This window comes from Salvelinus namaycush, chromosome 1 (assembly GCF_016432855.1).
Source record: "Salvelinus namaycush isolate Seneca chromosome 1, SaNama_1.0, whole genome shotgun sequence".
Taxonomy (NCBI): domain Eukaryota; kingdom Metazoa; phylum Chordata; class Actinopteri; order Salmoniformes; family Salmonidae; genus Salvelinus; species Salvelinus namaycush.
Genome location: NC_052307.1, coordinates 69,986,239 through 70,008,690, shown reverse-complemented (window position 1 = coordinate 70,008,690; position 22,452 = coordinate 69,986,239). Strand labels below are relative to the sequence as shown.

General features: G+C 44.0%; 1 protein-coding gene across 1 annotated transcript; it reads left to right on the top strand.

Moving 5' to 3' along the window:
- The first annotated feature begins 381 nt into the window (after positions 1 to 381).
- On the top strand, positions 382 to 20,846 carry LOC120048045 (terminal nucleotidyltransferase 4B-like). The gene is made up of 12 exons (XM_038993730.1): positions 382 to 1,205; positions 10,368 to 10,491; positions 12,723 to 12,769; positions 16,185 to 16,305; positions 17,472 to 17,579; positions 17,872 to 18,000; positions 18,206 to 18,416; positions 18,683 to 18,809; positions 18,968 to 19,071; positions 19,310 to 19,461; positions 19,605 to 19,748; positions 19,956 to 20,846. The coding sequence occupies exons 1-12, from the start codon at positions 700 to 702 to the stop codon at positions 20,115 to 20,117; spliced, it is 1,935 nt and encodes a 644-aa protein (XP_038849658.1). The 5' UTR covers positions 382 to 699; the 3' UTR covers positions 20,118 to 20,846.
- The last annotated feature ends 1,606 nt before the right edge of the window (positions 20,847 to 22,452 follow it).

Genomic DNA, 22,452 nt, shown 5'->3' with positions numbered 1-22,452 from the left:
TAGTTCAGCAATGGTGGTTTCATTGAAGGGAGAAGACACTGCTGTTGGTATATAGCCTCCACTTTGATATGCTGCTTTCATACTTTGAAATAATGGAAATGTAATTTATCAGCCTGATGGATAGAATATCCTGTCATGACATGAAGTAACCATTTAAGTTCGGTCTATCTTGGCATTTTTTAAATTTTATTACAAACCTCCCACAGACTTATTTCAGTGTGTGTACCTCATGTTCTCATGTGAAAATAATTCATCAATCGCCCATTGTTACGCAACAGGTAACATGTTCTACTCTTGCGTAAGAACGACACTTTCTCCGCCCTTTTCGAATCACCATTTCACTCTGTGCGAATCTGCGGCTGCGCAGTGTCCGCCATTGAGGACCCACAATCAGAAGGAAAGGGTCAGAAATCGCTTCGATAGGCAATGGTTGCACGTTTCCTTCATTCTTGAATCCAAACTTTGCCAACATTCTTTCATTAAACACGACACCTACTGTCTAATAATAATAGTATCTAATAGTCGTTTTAATTCATGGATAGCAGATTTAGATATTTTATAGCAATTTGAAGTAACCTTCATATCTAACGTTAGTCCGCTGTTAAGCTTACGAGTGAGGTTAGCTAGCTAGCTACCTGGCTAGCTTTAGCTACACGAACTGAGCCTTGCTCTGGGGCAGTGTGCTTGCACTGTCGTTTGATGGATCCAAGAATCGCTTGGTTTCAGCCAGAACAACGAGGGCCAGCCAACAGCCTGTGGATACAGATTTGGGAAACAACACAAGGACTGGGGAATCTGTACTTCAATAACAACTGTAACACGGGTAGTTTGTCTAACACGTCAAGCCTCAGTACGAAATCGAACATCAACGGGACATTGGGTAACGTGATCTCGAACAAGAACGGAGCTGTCACTAACAGCGAACCCAGGAACAAGGGAATGTCCAACTCAACGAAAGACATAGATGTGGTCGAACAACGAGACTTTATTCCGTTGGAAGCTAATAACAACCACAACAACCGTTCATCGTTGGGGAGGGGCAGCGGAGGGGGGCAAGTGGGCTCTGGGGTCTCAGGACACCCCAACAAAAGGAAAAGAGACAACAAGGCTAGCACTTATGGATTCAACAGTAGCCTCGAGACCGGAGGCTGTGGTTACACGGGAACACCATGGAAAGTCAAGAACTACTCTGAAGGAATCTTGGGGTAAGAAACAAAATGACACATCAAAACTAGCTACTAGTAACGTTAGCTAGCTCATATAACGTTACAAGTTAATCATAAATCACGTGTTATCTAGCTAACGTTATATATCTCTGCCACACTAACGTTAGTTGGTTAGACAACTAGCCAGCCAGCTAACTTGGCTGGTGAAGTGAGCGCACATATTCCTATGGTTAGACATCATAGCCATATTTAGGCGTGCCGATTTGACCGTCAAGCGTCATAATCCATTATGTTGGGGGACGTTCCTAACCAGCTAAGGTCAGTCGAAAGCAATGGGACAGTCAATGTTAACTAGCTAGTTAGTTAGCTACATCCAGCAGCTTGTTTTATTACCTTGGTAGCTAGCTACCTCGTGGTTGCCAACATCTGCATGTGTTCACTACACTGACGAGCTAAACAAAAAAAATCTAATCCGAATGACATTTAGTTAAAAGCACGAGTACTGAGCAGTAACCATAGTCAAGTCAATGCAGAACTCTTTTCTTGGTAGTTGACATGTGACTGACTGTCAGGCTAAGCCTACCTAACTAATGCTGGTATTTCTCGTCTGTTTCACTGTTGCCTATTTGCAGCAATTAAAACCGAAAAAACAACTTCTCTGGTGGATATAAGTCAGAAGCATCTATTCTAATTCCAAAATGTACTAAAAGGTGTAAATAGGATACTTTTGGTCATAGTCAGTATTTTCCCAAATTGAGATTTGCGAGATTGAAGAAACCCATCAATTTCTTTAGACAGCAGATCTACTCATTAGCATGCATCGCCTCTGACTTCTTTACGTGAGACAACACTACTACATCGTAGCCAATGTTATGCTGAAGGAACAATACTTGTTCTTTATTAAACAGCGTGTTTTTTTCTCTCCAAATCACACATCCTCAGAGCTAACTTAGGCATCACAAACACAATTTAATCCTTTAGCCAAAGTCATAATAGGGTGGCTGTTTGGGGATACCTTAGCTACTGTGAGTGAATAGGAACAAACAACGATAACTGTCAGAGTACATATAGCAAACATAACAGGCCCACATCAAACCACAACCCCAAGTTGCAATTCGGAAATGGTGTCTATTTCTTAATGACTGTGGAAAAGCGAGGTGACATCAGTGAGTTCTGCCCCCCTTTAAAGGGGAGCGACTGGGCAGATACAAATGCACAACATGTATCTTAAAGGGTCAGCAATCTTGGCCAGAAGCCGTAGTACACAACATGTGTAGGCTGAACTATTTCCCTTCTCTCGAAGTGTTCCGTAAGTAAAGGCCTGCGAGTTGACAGATTGTCCCACTTCTGACACAAATGTAGTTATCAGGGACAGTCAGGGGGGCTTGTGGCCGTGTAGCTACAGGGCAAGTATACCCTCCCAGCCGTAAAGGTCCAGACCTCTTAGTAGAGTCTCTTAGTATAGTATTTTTATTTAATCCTTATTTAACTAGGTGAGTCAGTTAAGAACAAATTCTTATTTACAACGGCCTACCCCGGTCAAACCCTAACCTGGACGACACTGAGCGAATTGTGCGCCGCCCTATGGGACTCCGAATCATGGCCGGTTGTGATTCAGCCTGGAATCGAACCAGGGTCTGTAGTGACGCCTCTAGCACTGAGATGCAGTGCCTTAGACCGCTGCGCCACTCAGGAGCCCCGAGTACACTCTGTCTTTCATATAGGTTGGCTATACTAGCTTACTGATTATGATATGTCAGGTTGGTACAAAGCAGATATAGAGGTTAGGTTACTGTAACCATTTTCTCTGTAATGACAGAGGGTATTTCCCCAGACACTGCTGAAATGAAATGTGCTGCTTTACAACCATCCAAATGCCTTATCTTATCACTGTTGTTTTGCCTGAGTCCCCCCTCTGTTTATTCGTCCAAGTATAAAGGACCAGGTCTGTCTTGAAAAAACACATTGACCAATTAGTTTATATAATCTTAGTGTTACAGAAATTTTGTGTGACAGCTATTTCAGAAATGCAGTTCTTACTAGTTTAAACTAGAGAAAAGTCCTGAGGTGGGTGGGGTGTTGTTTTAAAGGCTGAGGTGTAGAGGCGTGTTGTTTTTCTCTTCTACGTGCCTGACAAGCGTAGGCTAGCAACATGCAAGAGCCCAGAGCAAAGTCTTAGCTAAGCTGATCCTCATTTATAGTAATATGAAGCACACTGTTTGCATAAGGACATTCCTTAGTGATTACTCTAATACCCCAACCTTTACTATACAGCCTGGATCACAGTCACAACCATGCTCTGTCTCCCACACTCCTGGTTCTTATTCTGCTCACAATGCTTAGTTACTGAGTTGCATCATGAACATATTTTTCACAATATATACATGTAAAGCCGTAAATATCTGCCACTTGATAGTGTCGCTTTCAGAGAGTGTTTTTCAGGCTTGTAATCTCTGGTTGTGGAAACGTTTCATTAGCTTTCTTCCCCAAGTCCCTGACTGGGAAGTGATTCACATTCAGGTGCATTTTCCTGTGCTTGTGATACCTGAGGGATCGCCTATTCAGGCTCGCATTAGTCAAGAGGTTGATTTTGCATTAGTTACACAATTTGATGGGGAGGGGAAAGAAACGGGTGGGAGAAGAGTAACGATTTTCCTTGGATGAGTAAGGCACTGTTGTTGGTTGCGGGGGTGGGGATAGGGCGGATAGGGGTGTAGGTGTGTGTATGCGTGCAGAGTTGTTGGACTGCATGATTGAGCCCAGAAGGTCCAGCCGCTCTGTATAAGGGGTGCTGTGTTTACATGCAGCACACGCTTAGCATGTCCTGGCTTCGCTCTCCCAAAACAAACCCGCCCCTCCAGGAGAGAAACCTGAGCTCTTTCTCTGATGTCACAGAGCCCTCTATCCAATGAGCTCTGGAACAGCAATGGCGTTGTGCCACCTCTAATTCACTGAAACAGAAGTTGTTGTGAAAGACCCAGAAATGTTATTGGTGTGTGAGTGGAGTGGACTGCCTAAAATAGTATTTGTATGGCTGCACTGTGCTGTCACACACAACTAGCTGTGGAAAACCCTGGGTTGTGTTCACTAGGCACAAAACAGAATAAAACTTCCCAAAATGGAGTGAAACAGGGAGAGACTATTTGAACTTGACCAATAAGAAATGTTTGTTTCATTACCTTTTGCTACAGTGTGCCCTACTTGTGTGCTATTGAACACAACCCTGGCCTTGGTCCTATATGTTGAGGTCAGGGGTCACACAGTGCCAGATTAGTTTTGTACAGTGTTGACCCCATGGGCCATCTAAATGTGCTGCTAATCTCTCAGTGACTATCAGTATAGGCACATTATTGTTTTTATAACCATCTCTGAGATTTATGATCCAAGTCCCACAGCTCCAGCTTTCAGATATCACCTCTTGTTACCCCAACACAGCACCACTCATAGAGCTATGGCTCGGTCTGTACTGTACTGGCTGTTAGAGATATCAATGGCGTTTTCTCGTTTGGGCAAATGTTCGTCCTCCATCTTTTTCCTCCGTGACCCGGAAACCGGTAAGCGGTCATTGAGTTTGTCATTTCGTTAGTAGGCAAACGGAAGATGGTCCTTCTCGATAGCCTCCTTTAGGCGAGGAAACAAACACAAGCGTATCCTACCTGAGTCCTTCACGGAAGAGTTTTGACATCTGCCACACCCCCTTTGAATCAGCTATTGTTTTCTTGAAGGAGAAAAGCATGCAAACATTTTAAAATGTTGCACGTTGTCTTTGACATGTCTTGCAAATCTAATTGAGAAAAGGCATTTGTACCCCCCCCCCTTCTGGCATACAGCCAGGTGGTGAGGCGAGGACTTGCAGAGAGCTATACTTGCTGCTGGTCCTTTAGACTGTGGGTAATATACCCTTCTCTCTACCAGCATGTGTGGGAAACCCTCTGTATCTCAGCCATCCCATGTGCTTAAAGAGGAATGTTTTTTAATTGATATGTTCTCCCCTTCTGGCCAATTTGAAAGCCGTTGAGTTAATGTAATCTGAACAGCATATGCGGTAGCTAGTTAGGTAGATTGTTTCTTGTTTTAGTACAGCCCAGACAAATTCAATACTGAAAGACAATCATATTTATTTTGTGAATGTCGTACTGTTTGACAATACGTTTGGAGACTGCTGTGTTTTTTGAGGCCGTTTCTGTTGTACAAATTATGGTAATTGGATGTTTGAAATCTCTTTTCACGGTCAGTATTTAAACATTTCTGGCAATTGCATTTTCATAAGCCTGTATAAATGCCTTTCAACCAGGCAGATTAAGAGAGACCTACCTAGGTACATGCGTCACTTCATGCCATGTGACTAATGATGAAAAGCACACCGTGTGCTCTTTTCTCTACTCCAGTCTTGATGAACTCAATATGCAACCTGTATACCACAGATCTCTATGCTTGTCTGATAGGTTGCCACTCACATGTTGCATCCTGGCTCTTTTTTAAAAGGCCTCACACAGTGGGAGGAGCCATGAGGACTTGGTTGACAGGCAGACTAGGGTCATGCAGTGATTGGAGTCTAGCCTGTGAGCTCAGAGATGGAGTGGAAATTGTCACGGCGATCAGAGGACATGACATGCAGTACGTTTACACCAAACACACGAGTTTGAGTAGCCTAGTGCTAATGGCTCAAATCTGTTAGCAGTGTGTCTGCAGATTGTATTTGGGGTAGCCCAAGATCTAGCAGCCCAATTAATAAAGATCATATTGTTCTTTTGATGTCTGTGTCTGTCCATGGGTCTCTGTACTGCTGAATATAGGCCTAGATGTTATGGTGGATCGAGCCTTAGGGCTTTAATTGAAGAGGATGGTGTAATGTAAGTGTAGTCTAGTGTTTATGGCAGTAGTTCCAGCACTCCCTGGTGCAGGGAGCTTTTTTTTCAGCACTAAACACATGGTTTCAACCGCAGCTAGTGTGTGCCAGATAACTCCACTGAGGTCAAGCAGGTCACTAACGATCAGGGGTCCTCGTAGCCATCGCTTGTCTTCAACTCAAATCCTCTGGTTATGGTAGCAAGTCTGAGCCACTGTAGTGCTGCTGGAGGATAAGTCAGGCATTGATGAAAGCTTAATGAACTGGCCACCTTATGTTCAGTGTATGGTTTGGGTTGACATCCTTTCCTCTGTGTGTGTGTGTGTGTGTGTGTGTGTGTGTGTGTGTGTGTGTGTGTGTGTGTGTGTGTGTGTGTGTGTGTGTGTGTGTGTGTGTGTGTGTGTGTGTGTGTGTGTGTGTGTGACTATGCGTATTGCTGGCCCTGTCACTCATAGGCTAGCCTATTCATGTTTTTGTGTGAGCGGCATATTTACACATGTAGCACTGCCAACAGAGGGACTGCCTAATAAGCAGTGAGTGAGGAAAGTTTTTGCAGGTTCACGTGAAGAGAATGCCTGCTGGATGACATGTCTCTCACTGTTTCTGGCAGCGCTATGAAACATGGGCATGGTACAGTACCCTGTTATTTCTGTCCCTGGTCCTTCTGCAGTATTTATAGCTGGTTGCTCTAATGCTGTTCGGTGTAGGCCATTCTAAACCAGGGGGCTGGCCTTGCACATCCGAAAAGCCATCTGCCAGCGAACCCTCTCCTTTCTCAAAGGCACTTTGGCAGCCAGTTTGATTTCCCTCCTCTGTCTTTTACTGCCTGTGTCTGAACTCAAGACACATGCCCTGCCCTCTGACTCTCACACACCTTTATACTGTCAGTCCATCTGAGCAGCTGGTCAATAAGCAGTACCAGTCTGCCACTGCAACAGTGAACTTGCAGATGAGACCCTGATGTTATGGTCCTCCCCCTCTTTCATATGAAGACATATTTCCTCCACCACACCTACTCTGCTGCCTCAGAAACCTACTGGCACTTGCTGCTCAGTTGTACACTACAGTATCTATATCTTGGAAAAGATGTTGCCTGTTTCCGTTGCAAAGCCATTCCTCCAAACCCAGGGCTCCCAAATGGGTTTGCCTAGTTTTGCTCTTTGCTTGTCACATGCTCCAGAGGCACTGGGCTGCTCCCCCGGTCTAAGCCGGTTCCCTGGGTGACGAGGCGATGTGGCTTAACCCTGAAACGAAAACCATTCTCCTCTCACACGGACAGCCAGTCAGACACTGCTGCTGTGAAATGAAACTTAGCAGCACCACTGGTCTGAGCTGGAATAGAGAGCCTATACTTAGGCTGACTCTCTGAAATGAAACTGACTCTGGCACAGCTTTTTGTTTGTTATAAGCACAGTGTAGGAGGCCGGCAGTGTGAGACAACTACATTTGCTAGGAGACTGGCAGACACACAATACAATGTGCTCACATATTCTTTTAAAAGACCTTTGCTTGAAAAGCAAACGGCAATAGTACTGTTTGGTCATGTTGAGACACTGTAGCCAGTATACACTTCCTCAAAATAGTCAGAATTAAATCTGTCATTAATTTAGACGTTTTTGTATAGATTTTTTCCCCCATCACTAGTTCCCACTATAGTCATACCTTGCTATGTTGACTCTAGGTGTGTTCACGGTGCAGTCTTTGTTGCAGTGACTGGCTGGGCGTGATGAATGCTGTCAGCCAGGTTGCCTCTGCAGAGCGTATCTGTGGGCCTGTTGCTGCCTGTGTGTGTTATGTGTTGAAGGTACTAAACTCCTGTTCTCATGTCAGTCTGACCAACACCAGAAATGAAGAGACAAATAGAAAGAGAAGGAAGGAATCCCCTGCATAGTGCTCCGCTTCAGTCACCTCAGAATACACTGTAATGTGAGGCCCTGGCCCGTCCAGAAAAACAGCTCATACCTCAGGATAGGGAACCTCATGGTGGGCATCTTCACACACAATTACCGGGCCTGCCCTGAGGAGTTAGCTTGGCCTACTTAAAATGGGAGAGGCTGGTGCTTGGGTGAGGAAAGGTGTAGAAGTTAGATTAGTTTAGCAGCCTATTGTTTATATTACAAGCTGTGTGATACACTCCTCTGTGTGAATATAAAGGGATCATTGTTTGAGGATGAACACCTGCAGTGATGTAGCTTGAAAGGCCTGGTATCATCACATCAGGGAGGAGTACTTCTACCCAGGGACTGATGGCATTGAACTGGCATGACTGTCTGGCTGGCTGGACTGCTGTGTAGATTGGGCCAACAGACAGGCTGGTGATTGGGGCGGCTGTCGGCTGGGGTTTAACCGGGTCAGGGCCCTTCAGTTGGACTCCTGGCTGCTACACCAGGAATGTCTGTCTGGGTGTCGATGAGGATTAGGCGAAACACAGACTACTGTAAGCGCCAGGGAAGACTGTTATCTAAAACGCAGCGCTCCATAGAGCGCTACCCAAATGAGAAGCAGGCTGAGTCCTCTACAGTAGCTACTAGTGTTTCTCACAGCTAAGCCCTCTCAGGTACACAGGCTCAGAAGTAGCTACCATTTCTTTCCCACTCTCTTTGATTTTCCTGCCAAAGGAAGCTGTGCTGCAGGCCTGTCATTGGCTGGGTACTGTGTTGTGTTTACATGGCCCTGTGGGTGACTGGGATTGTGTGTGTGTGAGCAGACCCAGTAAAGGGGCAGCCAGGGCAGAGTGACCTGCTCCAATGCCAGTCCACGACAGCCCCAGCCCAGCCCTCTGGTGTCCTGGCCTCTAGTACACCCCCTCCAGTATGTGGTGCTCACTCACATTACAGCTGCTCACACAACAGGACTGCTGCCTCTGCTCTACTCACAATCATAATGCTGTTTGTGCAGCTTGCTATTCAACTCAAGCTAGTAGAGTTTCCTTTGTAAGATAAGGAAAGAGAATAAGTATTTTATCCTCCGATGACTGAGTTTCCCTACGGCCTTACTGTGTTGGTTGGTCACTGAGTGTTAGACCTAGTGTCCACGTGTTGTCTGCTCCGATCCCCTTTGACTGGCTTGATTTCTCTCCATTCTGTTCCTGCTCCGCTTCCTGTCCCCACGCTAAGCACTGGCCAGAACATACAAGAGCTAACCAGTAGAGTTTGGAACAACAAGGACGTGTGTTGGTTGGGTCAAAGGTTGAGGTGGCAGCTGGCTTAGGCCGCATTGTGTGTGTGTGGGCGGCAATCAGTACCACGTGTGAATGTTTGTGTGACCCAGTCTTTAGTGTTATTGATATAGCCTCTGGTCTAGGCCCTGTGGGTGGGTGTGTTGGTCAATCTGCAGCTTTAATAATAGTCAGACAGCAGGGGGAATTGCAGGCAGAAATAACCCCAGTCAGTCAATTACTGGCCCAGTCACGGTCTTGTCTCTGTGCCATTGTGTAATGTATCTGACAGTTGGCACAGTTTCTGGTCTCCCTAAACGAGCCCTGGCATTCATACCCACCCAGTCAAGGACCAAGTTTACCTGACTGACTTATCGGGGCCAAGGTGAAGGGAAGCGGCCCTGTTTATTGTTTAGTAAAGTCGATTTGTTGATTTAAGCACCCATTTTTAACTCAAGGACAGCAACACTTGTACTTATTAGCATTGTCCTCCCAAACTATTTAATCAGGCAAGGGACATTACATTTATGCCAACTGCTTTGGTACCAGTGAAGAACTGGTCCATACCCCTAACAGTGGGAATATGCCCTATGATTTGTACCAAAGGTGTAGATGTATTGCATTATGGTGGCTTTGTGATCTTTTCTCACACACGTCAGCCTGTCTGTCATAATGCTGTAGTTAATGCATTTCTTCCCATCTTCAGTAGATGCTACTTGATTACAGTTTGTTGGCACACAGGTGTTGGCAGTTAGCCTTTAACATAACACGCCTCCAGTAAAGAAGCCAGTTTATGTAATGATGATGCTTTGCAATTAACTCCTCACGAACGCCTAGTGTGTTTGAGGAAGTGTCATTTCTGTTTTCACTATTTCATTAGATTGTAGGGCAGGGTAATTGTCTCTGGTGGCTGTTCAGTGAGCTACCTGTGAAAGTTGTTAACAAATTGCGTTGACTGGCATAATAAAATATGTATTGTAGACCCCATCAATTGTATTGTAGACTTGTTATTTAGATTATTCTCTTACTATATATTCTGCCTTCAATCAATATATTCTGCTTTCAATCTTTGTCAGTGTATTTTGATCTGTTTCAGACTCTATCCTACTATCCCCATGACCATGCTACTTTCTCCCTTTCTCTCGCTCAGTCTCTGTCTCCCTCCCTAACACTGTTTTCTTTCTGTGTTCTGCAGGCTCCATGAGGAGATCAATGACTTCTACAAGCACATGTCTCCTCGAGCAGAGGAGGAGAGAATGAGGATGGAGGTGGTGGACAGGATCGAGAGGGTCATCAAAGACCTGTGGCCCACTGCTGACGTAAGAGATAACTCGCATCGCTACAGTTCCAGTCCTAAGCCCATACAGGTCTATCCAGGTCCCAGATCTGTTTGACCATTATTGGTGTTCAGCAAACTCCTCTGGTTGTTGAAAATTTAACATAGTTGAAAAGATTTGGGCTCAGGCTAATACGGGTCATCGTTCAAATAAATATTGCAACCATGTAGAGTTCATGCTTTCATAAAAGCCAACACCAACCACTAGAAGTGACAGGCAGAGCAAAGGTTTGGAATGTAAGTGGTTTCTAGCTACACAGACAGGTCTCACCCACACAGCAGGCTGCTTGAGATTCTCACAATCTCCTGTTCCCTCATTATACAAATTCCCTTCATTGCTAGAGACAGCATGATAACTTGCTGCTCTATGTAGAAATGCTGTCTTTACATCTTTCTAGTCTTTCTCTGGCTGGCTCTATAGCTGTCTGAAAGGAGTCGTGACTCTGTAGGAGAGAGTGATTTTCTCTCCCTATAGGCTGAGCTGTAATGATGATGAAAGACAGGCCGTATATGGTGGGGCGTGTGACCAGCAGCCATTTGTGAAAGCGCCTGGTCGGTCCGCTCTTATCTCCCTGCTGTGTTATATTTTGGCCTGTAATCTACAGTGCTCCAGGTGTCCTTATTCCTGCTGACTTTGAGCCTGCTGATAGAGCTGTGTGTGTCTGCTCTCAGCTTTACAAGCTATACCAGGGATGGACAACTGCTGTTTTGTAGGTCCCGCGGATCACTTTTTTAGTTTAGGAACTCCGTCTGGGTCTCAATTTACTGTTGAGTTGGAATAGTAGAAAACACATGGTGCAATTTCTAAATGTGGTTGTACATCAGCAGTTCTCTTATGTCTCACTGACAGTAACTCAATTAGCCCATGTCAGCTAAAATGTCTAGTGGCCTGCTATCTTGTAGTAATCATGGTCGAATTACCAACCGGGGGGCCCCCATAGATTTTGTTAGTCACTCTCACTCAGACATCATATAAAAACATTTAATTTCTTCACCCCATGGCAAAATATGTAGAATTACAGGGAATTTGCTGTGAAACTGCACATTTGTCTCTGTCCCATGGCAAATTGTGTAGTATCACAGGAATTGATCTAAAGAAATGTAAAACAGTTGCCCATCCCTGAGCTAGACAGAAAAGCCCACTGCTGTTCCTGGTACCTCTCCTACCTCTTACTCTATCCACTGAGGCAGGAGAGCAGTTAATATCCTGTCCACAACAAGATCAGGACTAAGACTCCCAGCAATCACCTGACCTCTTACACACACTCAATACGAGACCTGTCTGTGACTGGGTGAACTGAACAACTGTGAACCCACCAGATAGCTGAATAATTAGTCTAGGAGGCGGCCACCATGTCTTTCTCTCCCTCTATAACTTCACTCCGTCTCTCGATAATGTAAGTGACAACCACTAGCTCTTTATACAGTAGAGCCGAGCCATGAGTTAAGTTCACCTTGGGGACCTGTGTGGATGTGTGTTCCCCCTCACTGGAATTGGAACTCGTCCACACAGTGGCAATCCATCACCCCTCTCATTTCCACCCACATCACAATCACATGCCCTGCCTCTAGTAAGCAGATTGGAGCCCAGGCTTTAAACTCCTTGGTCGGTTCAGGCAGGAGCTCAGCCCAGGAGGGAATAATGGCTGGTTTAAGGCTTAAGCAAAGGCTATTTTTGAGCCCTCAGAACCAATGTGAAATACTGTTATGTGATGTGACATTGGTTAATGCCCACAAAGCTCAGATAAAGCGGGATATTTGTCTGGAATCTGGACGCATTAAATTAAATGCTTATTTCATTTCTTTTTGTCCAAACCGTTGGGGTTTAAAGCATAATTTTATCCTTGTTCTCATAATTACAGTAGTAATGGTTTGTTCAATTCCCATTTTTTGCCCCCAAGAACATTGCATGGTTGTCAGATAATGACTGTGCACCGACTTGCATAAAAGGTGAAATAAGTTGATGCATGTTAGACTCCCTCCCCACTTAGCATAAATATTATATTTTTATTGCTTTAGTTGACACCTGTCTCCAAGTATCAGACTGTTGTCACAGGCAAGCAGCATATCATGTGACATGACAGACATCAAATAATTTTTCTTTATTTTCTAACAAATTACCTGCCATTGTATCAGTTCAAAGCTAATGTATAGCTCGGCTTATCTGATTGATAAGTGAAATCAATGAATAACACATTTGACTTTGTGTTACAGGTTCAAGTGTTTGGGAGTTTCAGCACGGGCCTCTATCTGCCAACCAGGTAAGCTATTTGATTCAGGTAATGGAGTACATAATCGCCTTCCTATCGTAATCTCTCTTATAGTGTGTTGGTGATATGCGGGTTGACTCATAACCTGCAGACCCTGCGGGTATAACCGCGGGGCGGTCGGGTTTAGGGTTATGAAATATTGTGTGGATGAAGGGCGGGTGGGTGGCGGGTTGAATAAAGAGGAAACAACACCTTAATAAATCCGGGTTAGGGCCGGTTGCTGGCCTCAGATTCACTTTTTCACATACTTGGGCGGTTGTGGATGGGTTATTAGCAATAGCGGGCGGGTGCGGGTGAACAAACAGCTGACCCGCGCAACATTAGTAAGTGTAAACTGACCCATAACCCAATGAGTCCCACCTTATCGCTGGTGTGTTTTGGACTTCTAACCACTTTTAAACAGTGTTTGTTTGAGCTACGGACTTCTGGGTTGTACCATTTGATTTCGTCTGTTCTACCGAAATGTCTTGAGTCCAAATGGTTTGAGCTACAAACTATTAAAAGCCATCTATGTTTTTCTCTGACGCTCATAAGCGCCGTTAGAAGGTAAGGGGTTCTTCTGCATAGAAGATCATAGGAAATCCCAGGACATAGTTTCTATAATACTGTAATAAACTCAGTTGCGGTCACAAACTCCACACAGTTGTCACTGACTAGTTAGATATTCATTTCCCAGTGAAAAAACAATTTCTATACTTACTGCATTCATATAATTTTTTTAATCAGGTTTTTACTTTGGCAGATTTTTAAATTTTTTAAACAGTTGTCGATTAAACTCAGATGCAACGGTTTTGTCAAATTGTTTTATCCTCACAATAAAACACTTCATTGTGAGGCTAAATACAGTACCTTCGGGAAAATATTCAGACCACTTGACCTTTTCCACATTTTGTTAGGTCGCAGCCTTATTCTAAAACTGATTCAATTGTTTTTTTTCCTGAATCGACACACACTACCCCATAATGACAAGGCAGAAACAGGTTTTTGACATTTTTGCATATGTATGAAAAATAAAAAAACTGCTATGACATTTACATAAGTATTCAGACCCTTTACGCAGTACTTTGTTGAATCACCGTTGGCAGCGATTACATTCTTGACTCTTCTTGGGTATGATGCTACAAGCTTGGCACACCTGTATTTGGGAGTTCTCCCATTCTTCTCAGCAGATCCTCTCAAGCTCTGTCAGGTTGGATGGGAAGCGTTGCTGCACAGCTATTTTCAGGTCTCTCCAGAGATGTTCAAGTCCGGGCTCTGGCTGGGCCACTCAAGGACGTTCAGAGACTTGTCCCGAAGCCACTCCTGCGTTGTCTTGGCTGTGTGCTTAGGGTCGTGGTCCTGTTGGAAGGTGAACCTTTGCACCTGTCTGAGGTTGTGAGCAATCTGGAGCAGGTTTTCATCAAGGATCGCTCTGGAATTTGCTCTGTTCATCTTTGTCTCGATCCTGACTAGTCTCCCAGTCCCTGCCACTGAAAAACATCCCCACAACATGATGCTGCCACCACCATGCTTCACCGTAGGGAGGGTACCAGGTTTCCTTCAGACGTGACGCTTGGCATTCAGGCCAAAGAGTTTAATCTTAGTTACATCAGACCAGAGAATCTTGTTTCTTATGGTCTGAGAGTCCTTTGGTGCCTTTTGGCAAACTCCAAGCGGGCTTTCATGTGCCTTTCATAAAGGCCTGACTGGTGGAGTGCTGCAGAGATGGTTGTCCTTCTCGAAGGTTCTCCCATCTCCACAGAGGAACTTTGAAGCTCTGTCAGTGACTATCGGGTTCTTGGTCACCTCCCTGACCAAGGCCCTTCTCCCTGACCAAGGCCCTTGCTCAGTTTGGCCGGGCGGCCAGCTCTAGGAAGAGTCTTGGTGGTTCCAAACTACTTCCGTTTAAGAATGATGGAGGCCGCTGTGTTCTTGGGGACCTTCAATGCTGCAGAAATGTTGTGGTACCCTTCCCCAGATCTGTGTCTAGACACAATCCTGTCTCGGAGCTCTACGTACTATTCATTCAACCTCGTTTGGTTTTTGCTCTGACATGCACTGTCAACTGTGGGACCTTTATATAGACAGGTGTGTGCCTTTCCAAATCATGTCCAATCAATTGAATTTACCACAGGTGGACTTCCAAGTTGTAGAAACATCTCAATATGATCAATGGAAACAGGATGCACCTGAATTCAATTCCAAGTCTCATAGCCCAGGGTCTGAATAGTTAAGTAAACAAGGTATTTTAGTTTTTAATTTAAGACATTTGTAAACATGTCTAAATAGCTGTTTTCCCATTGTCAATATGGGGTATTGTGTGTAGATTGCTGAGGATTTTTTTCAAATGTAATCCATTTTAGAAAAGGCTGTAACGTAACAAAAAGTGGGAAAAAGTTAAGGGTTCTCAATACTTTCGAAAGGCATTGTATAAGGGCTGGACATGCAGATAAATGAAAGTATGATAAATGAAAAGCAGATTTTTGCTGGGCTCTCGGGACTGATGGGGTTAAACTACAAAAATTACCCACTGGGCAAAAACGGGTTTAATCAACATTGTTTCCACGTAATTTCAACAAACATTTCATTTGATTTTGAAAAAGTAATCAACGTAAAGGAATTTCTTTTTTAACCTAAATTCAATGACAGGTGATTGTTTTTGTTCATTTCACTTATTTAATTTATGCTAGGTGACAACTCAACCACATGTAAATCAAAACCAGATGTTTAACTGACGTCTGTTCCAAGTGGATAAGCTCTTAGGCCTTTCCTACACACTAATCAGTATTTGGTATTCAGACTTGCCTTATTCAGTTGCGTAACGTCAATATGATGCATTTTGCATCATATGATGCTGTGTTTGCATCATATAAGGCAAAATGCATCATACCGGCTAAATGTTTGTATTTTTTAAGTTATACATCTTAAACTTGATTGCTGACATGCTAAACATTTTGGGACTATAACAGCAATGGACTAATGAAACTAATACCAAAATATCGTTTTTGGGTGGAGTTTTCCTTTAAGTTCAAGGTCAGAATACATAGGCATAGAGAGAAGTGCATAAAAAGGGAATAATGTTACATTTCCGCACGTTTAACTCTGTTCAGAATTCACCCCTTTGTGAGTGGTTATATGGAGAAAGAGTGATGTGGCTGGCCATTGTGTAATTATTTGCCTTTGTTTTTTGGGATTATGGCTGTGGTAATTTTAGCACTGCTGATCCAAAGCCTTTTTTAACCTGGTTTCTTGACGAGCCAGACTGCTCTCTGCTCCGACGTCACACACACACACACACACACACACACTGTAACTGGGGACTCTGGATTAGTGACAATAAGCTGTGTGTGAAAGTGAACTGGAGAGTCCTCTCTTCAGATCTGAATGTGATGTTGCTCTGACCTCTACTACTTACTCCACTTCCTAGTGACATCGATCTGGTGGTGTTTGGGAACTGGGAAAACCTGCCCCTTTGGACCCTGGAAGAGGCCCTGCGGAAGAAAAACGTGACTGACGAGAACTCCATCAAAGTGCTGGACAAGGCCACGGTATGTTTGTATTTGTATTTATGGCAGCAGCTACTCTTTCTGGGGTCCAGCAAAATTAAGGCAGTTATACATTTTTTATTTTTAACATTACAATACATTTACACCAGATTTCACAACATATTAAGTGTGTGCCCTCAGGCCCCTACTCTACCACATCTACAACACAAAATCCTTGTGTAAGTGTGTGTATAGTGTGTACGTTATCGTGTGTTTGTATGCATGTGTCTGTGCCTTTTGTTTGTGTTGCTTCAGTCCCCGCTGTTCCATAAGGTGTATTTTTGTTTTTTTAAGTGTAATTTTACTGCTTGCATAAGTTACTTGATGTGGAATAGAGTACCGTGTAGTTATGGCTCTATGTAGTACTGTGTGCCTCCCATAGTCTGTTCTGGACTTGGGGACTGTAAAGAGACCTCTTGTGGCATGTCTTGTGGGGTATGCATGGGAGTCCGAGCTGTGTGCCAGTAGTTTAGACAGACAGCTCGGTCCATTCAATGTGTCAATACTTATCACAAATACAAGTAGTGATGAAGTCAATCTCTCCTCCACTTTCAGCCAGGAGACATGCATATTATTAATATAAGCTCTCTGTGTACATCCAAGGGCCAGCCATGCTGCCCTGTTCTGAGCCAATTGCAATTTTCCTAAGTCCCTTTTTGTGGTACCTGACCACACGACTGAACAGTAGTCCAGGTGTGACCAAACTAGGACCTGTATGACCTGCCTTGTTGATAGTGCTGTTAAGAAGGCAGAGCATCGCTTTATGGACAGACTTCTCCCCATCCTAGCTACTGCTGTGTCAATATGTTTTGACCATATCAGTTTACAATCCAGGGTTACTCCAAGCAGTTTAGTTTCCTCAACTTGCTCATTACCATATGATTCATTACAAGATTTAGTTGAGGTTTAGGGTTTAATGAATGATTTGTCCCAAATACAATGCTTTTAGTTTTGGAAATATTTAGGACTAACTTATTCATTGCCACCCATTATGAAACTAACTGCAGCTCTTTGTTAAGTGTTGCAGTCATTTCAGTTGCTGTGGTAGCTGACATGTATAGTGTTGAGTCATCCGCATGTTGTGCATGCATACTAACCGTGCAGTGTGTCATTGCCTCGGGTGACAGTGTGTGTAAATCCATCCTCATCACTATGTTCCATTGTTCCAGGTACCCATCATCAAGCTGACAGACTTCCGCACAGAGGTGAAGGTGGACATCAGCTTCAATGTGAAGAACGGAGTTAACGCTGCCCTTCTCATCAAAGACTACAAAAAGGTAAGTGAAGCAGGCATCTCTTATTCAGGGTACATTGCTTTTACCTAATGCAGTCCGGTAAAAGAGCTAGCTGATGAAACAGGCTTGAAAGTTAGCACGCATAGATTGTTGTATATTTGTCAGGTTCTTTGGGTTCTGACGGAGGTGTTGGTAGCTAATACACTTAACTACGTCTCCTCAGTCCCTCAATCCAGCCATACCCAATGTCCTAGTTTGAAACTTTCCCCGCTAGAGGGCACTATAACCATAACCATGGGTTTAACCATAACCACATGTTTCTTTTATCCATAAGAAATACCCAGTGCTTCCGAAGTTGGTTCTGGTGCTGAAGCAGTTCCTTCTCCAGAGGGATCTGAACGAGGTTTTCACTGGAGGGATCGGCTCCTACAGCCTCTTCCTTATGGCTGTCAGCTTCCTCCAGGTGAGAGACTTCTGCTCTTATCTTCTGCTATTCTCTCAAGTAGCCCACACACACAGTGCAGGATAGATTGCATCTAACATTAGACTAATTTACTGTCTATAATAGACTTTTGACACATTTTAAGTCTTTCTCATGCAGTAAACTAAGATGATTTGGCTTGTTCCTCTATGCAATTGACCTCTTATCCTCTGCCCTTGTATTTCAGCTTCACTACAGAGAAGATGCGTGCAGCCCCAATGCCAACGTGGGCGTTCTCCTTATAGAGTTCTTTGAGCTCTATGGGCGCCACTTCAACTACCTGAAGACGGGCATCCGGATCAAAGATGGCGGCAGCTACGTGGCCAAAGACGAGGTTCAGAAGAGCACTGACCTCTACAGGCCCTCCATGCTCTTCATTGAGGACCCCCTAGCCCCAGGTAACAAGGCCTTCCATTCAGCATGGGTGCACTTGCCCAGGTGATACCTCATTTTAGCACTGTGATGCTCAAGATCTGTAACATCAGTCAACTACTGATGACACTAAACCTAAGAATCACACACTTTAACGGGCATGAATAAGACGGCTAGAGGTCCCAGGTGCCCATAGCAAAGGCTAAAAAGTCAGCTCAATATCAGACAATGTCTGAAATCTGTCACTCTTCCCAAATAGAGAGGATCTAAGCATGCCTCTTGCCTCCTGCAGATAACGACGTTGGCCGCAGCTCATACGGTGTGTTGCAGGTGAAGCAGGCCTTTGACTATGCCTACATAGTGCTCAACCACGCCGTATCGCCCATCGCCAAGTACTACCCCAACAACGAGTCTGAGAGGTGAGGAGATGGTGAGCTAGGGCTCGCTTTAACCAACGACCGCTCTCACATTCCTTGGCTGCTATCTTAAAAAATCTTAAGTTATTTACTAAATACTCTATTTGAACTACTGCAAACAAGTTCTTCTAATCAGATATGTCCTATTTTCTTTCCTCCAGTATACTCGGCAGAATAATTCGGGTGACCCAGGAAGTGGCTGAATACAGGGACTGGATCACCAAGCTCTGGGGACCACAGTCTCAGAATGAACCTGCCCTGAATGGTATGTTTTCACAGTACTACTGTGAGTCTAGACACGGTCACAGATCTACCGAGTTGATAGTCAGTGTGTTTGAAGGGATCAGTTTCAGTAAGACAAGGTGCAAAATTGGTCATCTTAATTACGTTTTAAGTAGTTTGGGATCCAAGGTGATTTGTAGATCAGTGAATTCCGACTGCTATTTAGTCGATCTAAAACACACACTGTCTTACCACTGTTTGTCCATGTGCTGTTGCTGTAGGAAATGATGTCACACTGTTAGTGAAGCCTCAGCGGCTGGACGAGTGCAACAACAACCTGACGGAGGAGGTGACTGCATCTCGCAGCAAGACCTCCAACTCCTCCTCATTAGCGTCATCCTCATCCTCCACGGTATCCAGTTCCAGCGACGTTGTGAGTTTTGTTACACTCAAACACACCATGTGTGCACACTAAAACCACAATACCTGAGGAAATCAACTCTTAACACTACATTTAATGTGAACCACCCATTTGTTGCTGACCTGATTTACTGAGTTGTGATTGGTTGTCCCCAGGATTCTGACGGGACGCCCTGTAAGACAGTGAAGCAACTGCCTGGGCGGGGCTCCAGCGCCCACAGAGAATCCTCAGGTGGCGTGACCAATCACAGAACACAGAGGCACACCACCAGCACTCCTACTGACAACAAGGGGGGCAAGGTAGGGTCAGCTTGAAGAAACCTAAGTCAACCACTGAAAAACTCTGTTACTGTACCTACAAATGCCTTGAACTTTTATGACCTGAGCGTTACAACACACTGTCGGTACATAGATAACCATTTCAATTTTACATTTCAATGGCACATATAGGCCTACCAGTGATCTGTTTACTGATCTAACTAGGTGTGTGTCTGTCTTGTTTCCCAGGCCAGGTTGTTCCGCTCGTCCAGTAAAAACACCCACCACGTCCAGCAGAACTCGTCCTCATCCAACATCAAGAGCCACCCGAGCAGCAAGCCACACTACCAGGGCAACAGCAAGAAGAGGAAACCTCAGCAGCACTCCGAGGCCCAGGACCTCTGCAGATAGGGCCGTCTTGGTCTGCTCTGCAACAGACTGACAGCCTGACTGTCCCACTTCTGCTGCCAGACCACATACTGACTGAGGAGTAGTATTAAGGATCTTCCTTCTCTCAAGCGACACGCATCTTTTTATAGCTGAAAAATAACCCAAAAAAAGAAATGGGAAATGCTGGGGCTTAGTTCTTGAAAGAAATGCTCATTTTCTTCCTTGACATAAACATGTTCTACAGTGGAGCTACACACCACATCCAGTACCTACAAATCTTGCCTTTTACCATAGCACCATCTGGTGTTTTGGAGGAATAAGTGTCTGGAAAGTAATGTAGATTTTGACAAGCAATACCTGGAACTTGGCTGGTGAACGAACTTCAGCAAGAAAAGTAAAAAAAAAAAAAGAATAAAATACACAAATAACAAAAATGTACAAAATGTTATATTGAAGAAGAAAAAAAATACACAGATTGAAAGACTAAAACCCAAAATGCAATCTGTAAGTGGATACGATAATTTTGGTTTTTTTGATGGGCGGTTATTTTTTGGTTGTGTAATCAGATTATACAAAGATTTGTACAAAAAAAGACAAACATGCGGAAATCTTTTGAGAAAAAATTATCATAAAAATTGTTTGACTTTTTACCGGATAATAGGCAAATGTAGATGTGCACATTTGACTGCTAATCTGAGTAGTGGCAGGTTTGGGTTTCATTACAAACATAAATCATCAGCATTCTATTTCTACTTGGCTGCTCTCAATGTGTTGACAGGCTTCTTTCCAAATTGTACCCCCTTTCCTATATAGTGCACTACTTTCACTAAATAGGGAATAGGGTGCCATTTGGGATGCACTAACAGTGTTAGCAGTATGCCTTAGTCAGGTAACACGCACACACACAGCCCTATAGATTACTGGCTGGCTGGGGACAAATCACTCATTCATACACACAGCTCTATACAACAACAGCGACGGTTTTTAGAGGTTCTCCCAGACTCATAGAATTACAGTTAGAGGACATAATGATGTTAGAAAAATTCTCCCCTTGAAATATGTCAAAGATCCATAGGTGTGGGAGGTAATCTTTTCCCTTTGGTAATTTACCCATTATGAACATTTGTATTTGTTCATGTATTTTTCTATTAATGATATGAATATATAGTACTATACATGTTATATGTATTAACACTAGAGACCATATTCTTGTATCTTATATTTGGATGGGACTAGTGGGATATTGGGGAAGTATAATTGGTCAGGTGCAGTACCAATGTTGCTGTTTTGTGGCATTTTGTTTTAATATGTGGCTGGTCTACTTTAAAAGGGAGCTGAGTTTTTGTTCAGAATATAATGCAAACAAACACCTCTTTTGGTAATGTGTCAACAACCCCTCGCTGAAATGTCCGGTATGTCAACATCTGATTGCAGTTCCACAACTAACCTGTAGATGGTGGCATTACTCGACTCTTTTCACAGCTGGCACCTGCATTTAGACCTTTTCTTCAGCGTCATAGTCAATGTATTCAGACCCCTTGACTTTATCCACATTGTTACATTACAGCCTGATTCTAAAATTAATTAAATTGTCATCCCCCCCCTCAATCTACACACAATACCCCATAATGACAAAGCAAAAACTGAAATTACATTTACATACATAAGTATTCAGACCCTTTACTCGGTACTTTGTTGAAGCACCTTTGGCAGCGATTTACAGCCTAGAGTCTGCTTGGGTATGACGCTACAAGCTTAGCACACCTGTATTTGGGTAGTTTCTCCCATATTCTCTGCAGATCCTCTCAAGCTCTGGGGAAAGTCTCTGCACAGCTATTTTCAGGTCTGTGCAGAGCTTTTTGATCGGGTTCAAGTATGGGCTCTGGCTGGGCCACTCAAGGACTTTGAGACTTGTCCCGAAGCCACTTCTATGTTGTTTTGGCTGTGTGCTTAGGGACGTTGTCCTGTTGGAAGGAACCTTCGTCCCAGTCTGACGTCCTGAGCGTTCTGGAGCAGGTTTTCATCAAGGATCTCTGTTATTTGCTCTTCATCTTTCCCTCGATCCTGAGTAGTATCCCAGTCCCTGCCACTGAAAAACATCCCCACAACATGATGCTGTCACCACCATGCTTCCCCGTAGGGAGGGTAACAGGTTTCCTTCAGACGTGACGCTTAGCATTCAGGCCAAAGAGTTCAATCTTGGTTTCATCAGACCAGAGAATCTTGTTTCTCATGGTCAGAGTACTTTAGGTGCCTTTTGGCAAACTCCAAGCGGGCTGTCATGTGCCTTTTACTGAGTGGCTTCCGTCTGGCCACTACCATAAAGGCCTGATTTGGTGGAGTGCTGCAGAGATGG

Bases quoted from the DNA above. Each gene is read 5' to 3' on its own strand.
- LOC120048045 (XM_038993730.1), top strand. From the start codon at position 700: ATGGATCCAAGAATCGCTTGGTTTCAGCCAGAACAACGAGGGCCAGCC. The intron at 18,810-18,967 runs GTGAGGAGATGG...TCTTTCCTCCAG, and splicing joins CCCAACAACGAGTCTGAGAG to TATACTCGGCAGAATAATTC. The intron at 19,749-19,955 runs GTAGGGTCAGCT...CTTGTTTCCCAG, and splicing joins CTGACAACAAGGGGGGCAAG to GCCAGGTTGTTCCGCTCGTC.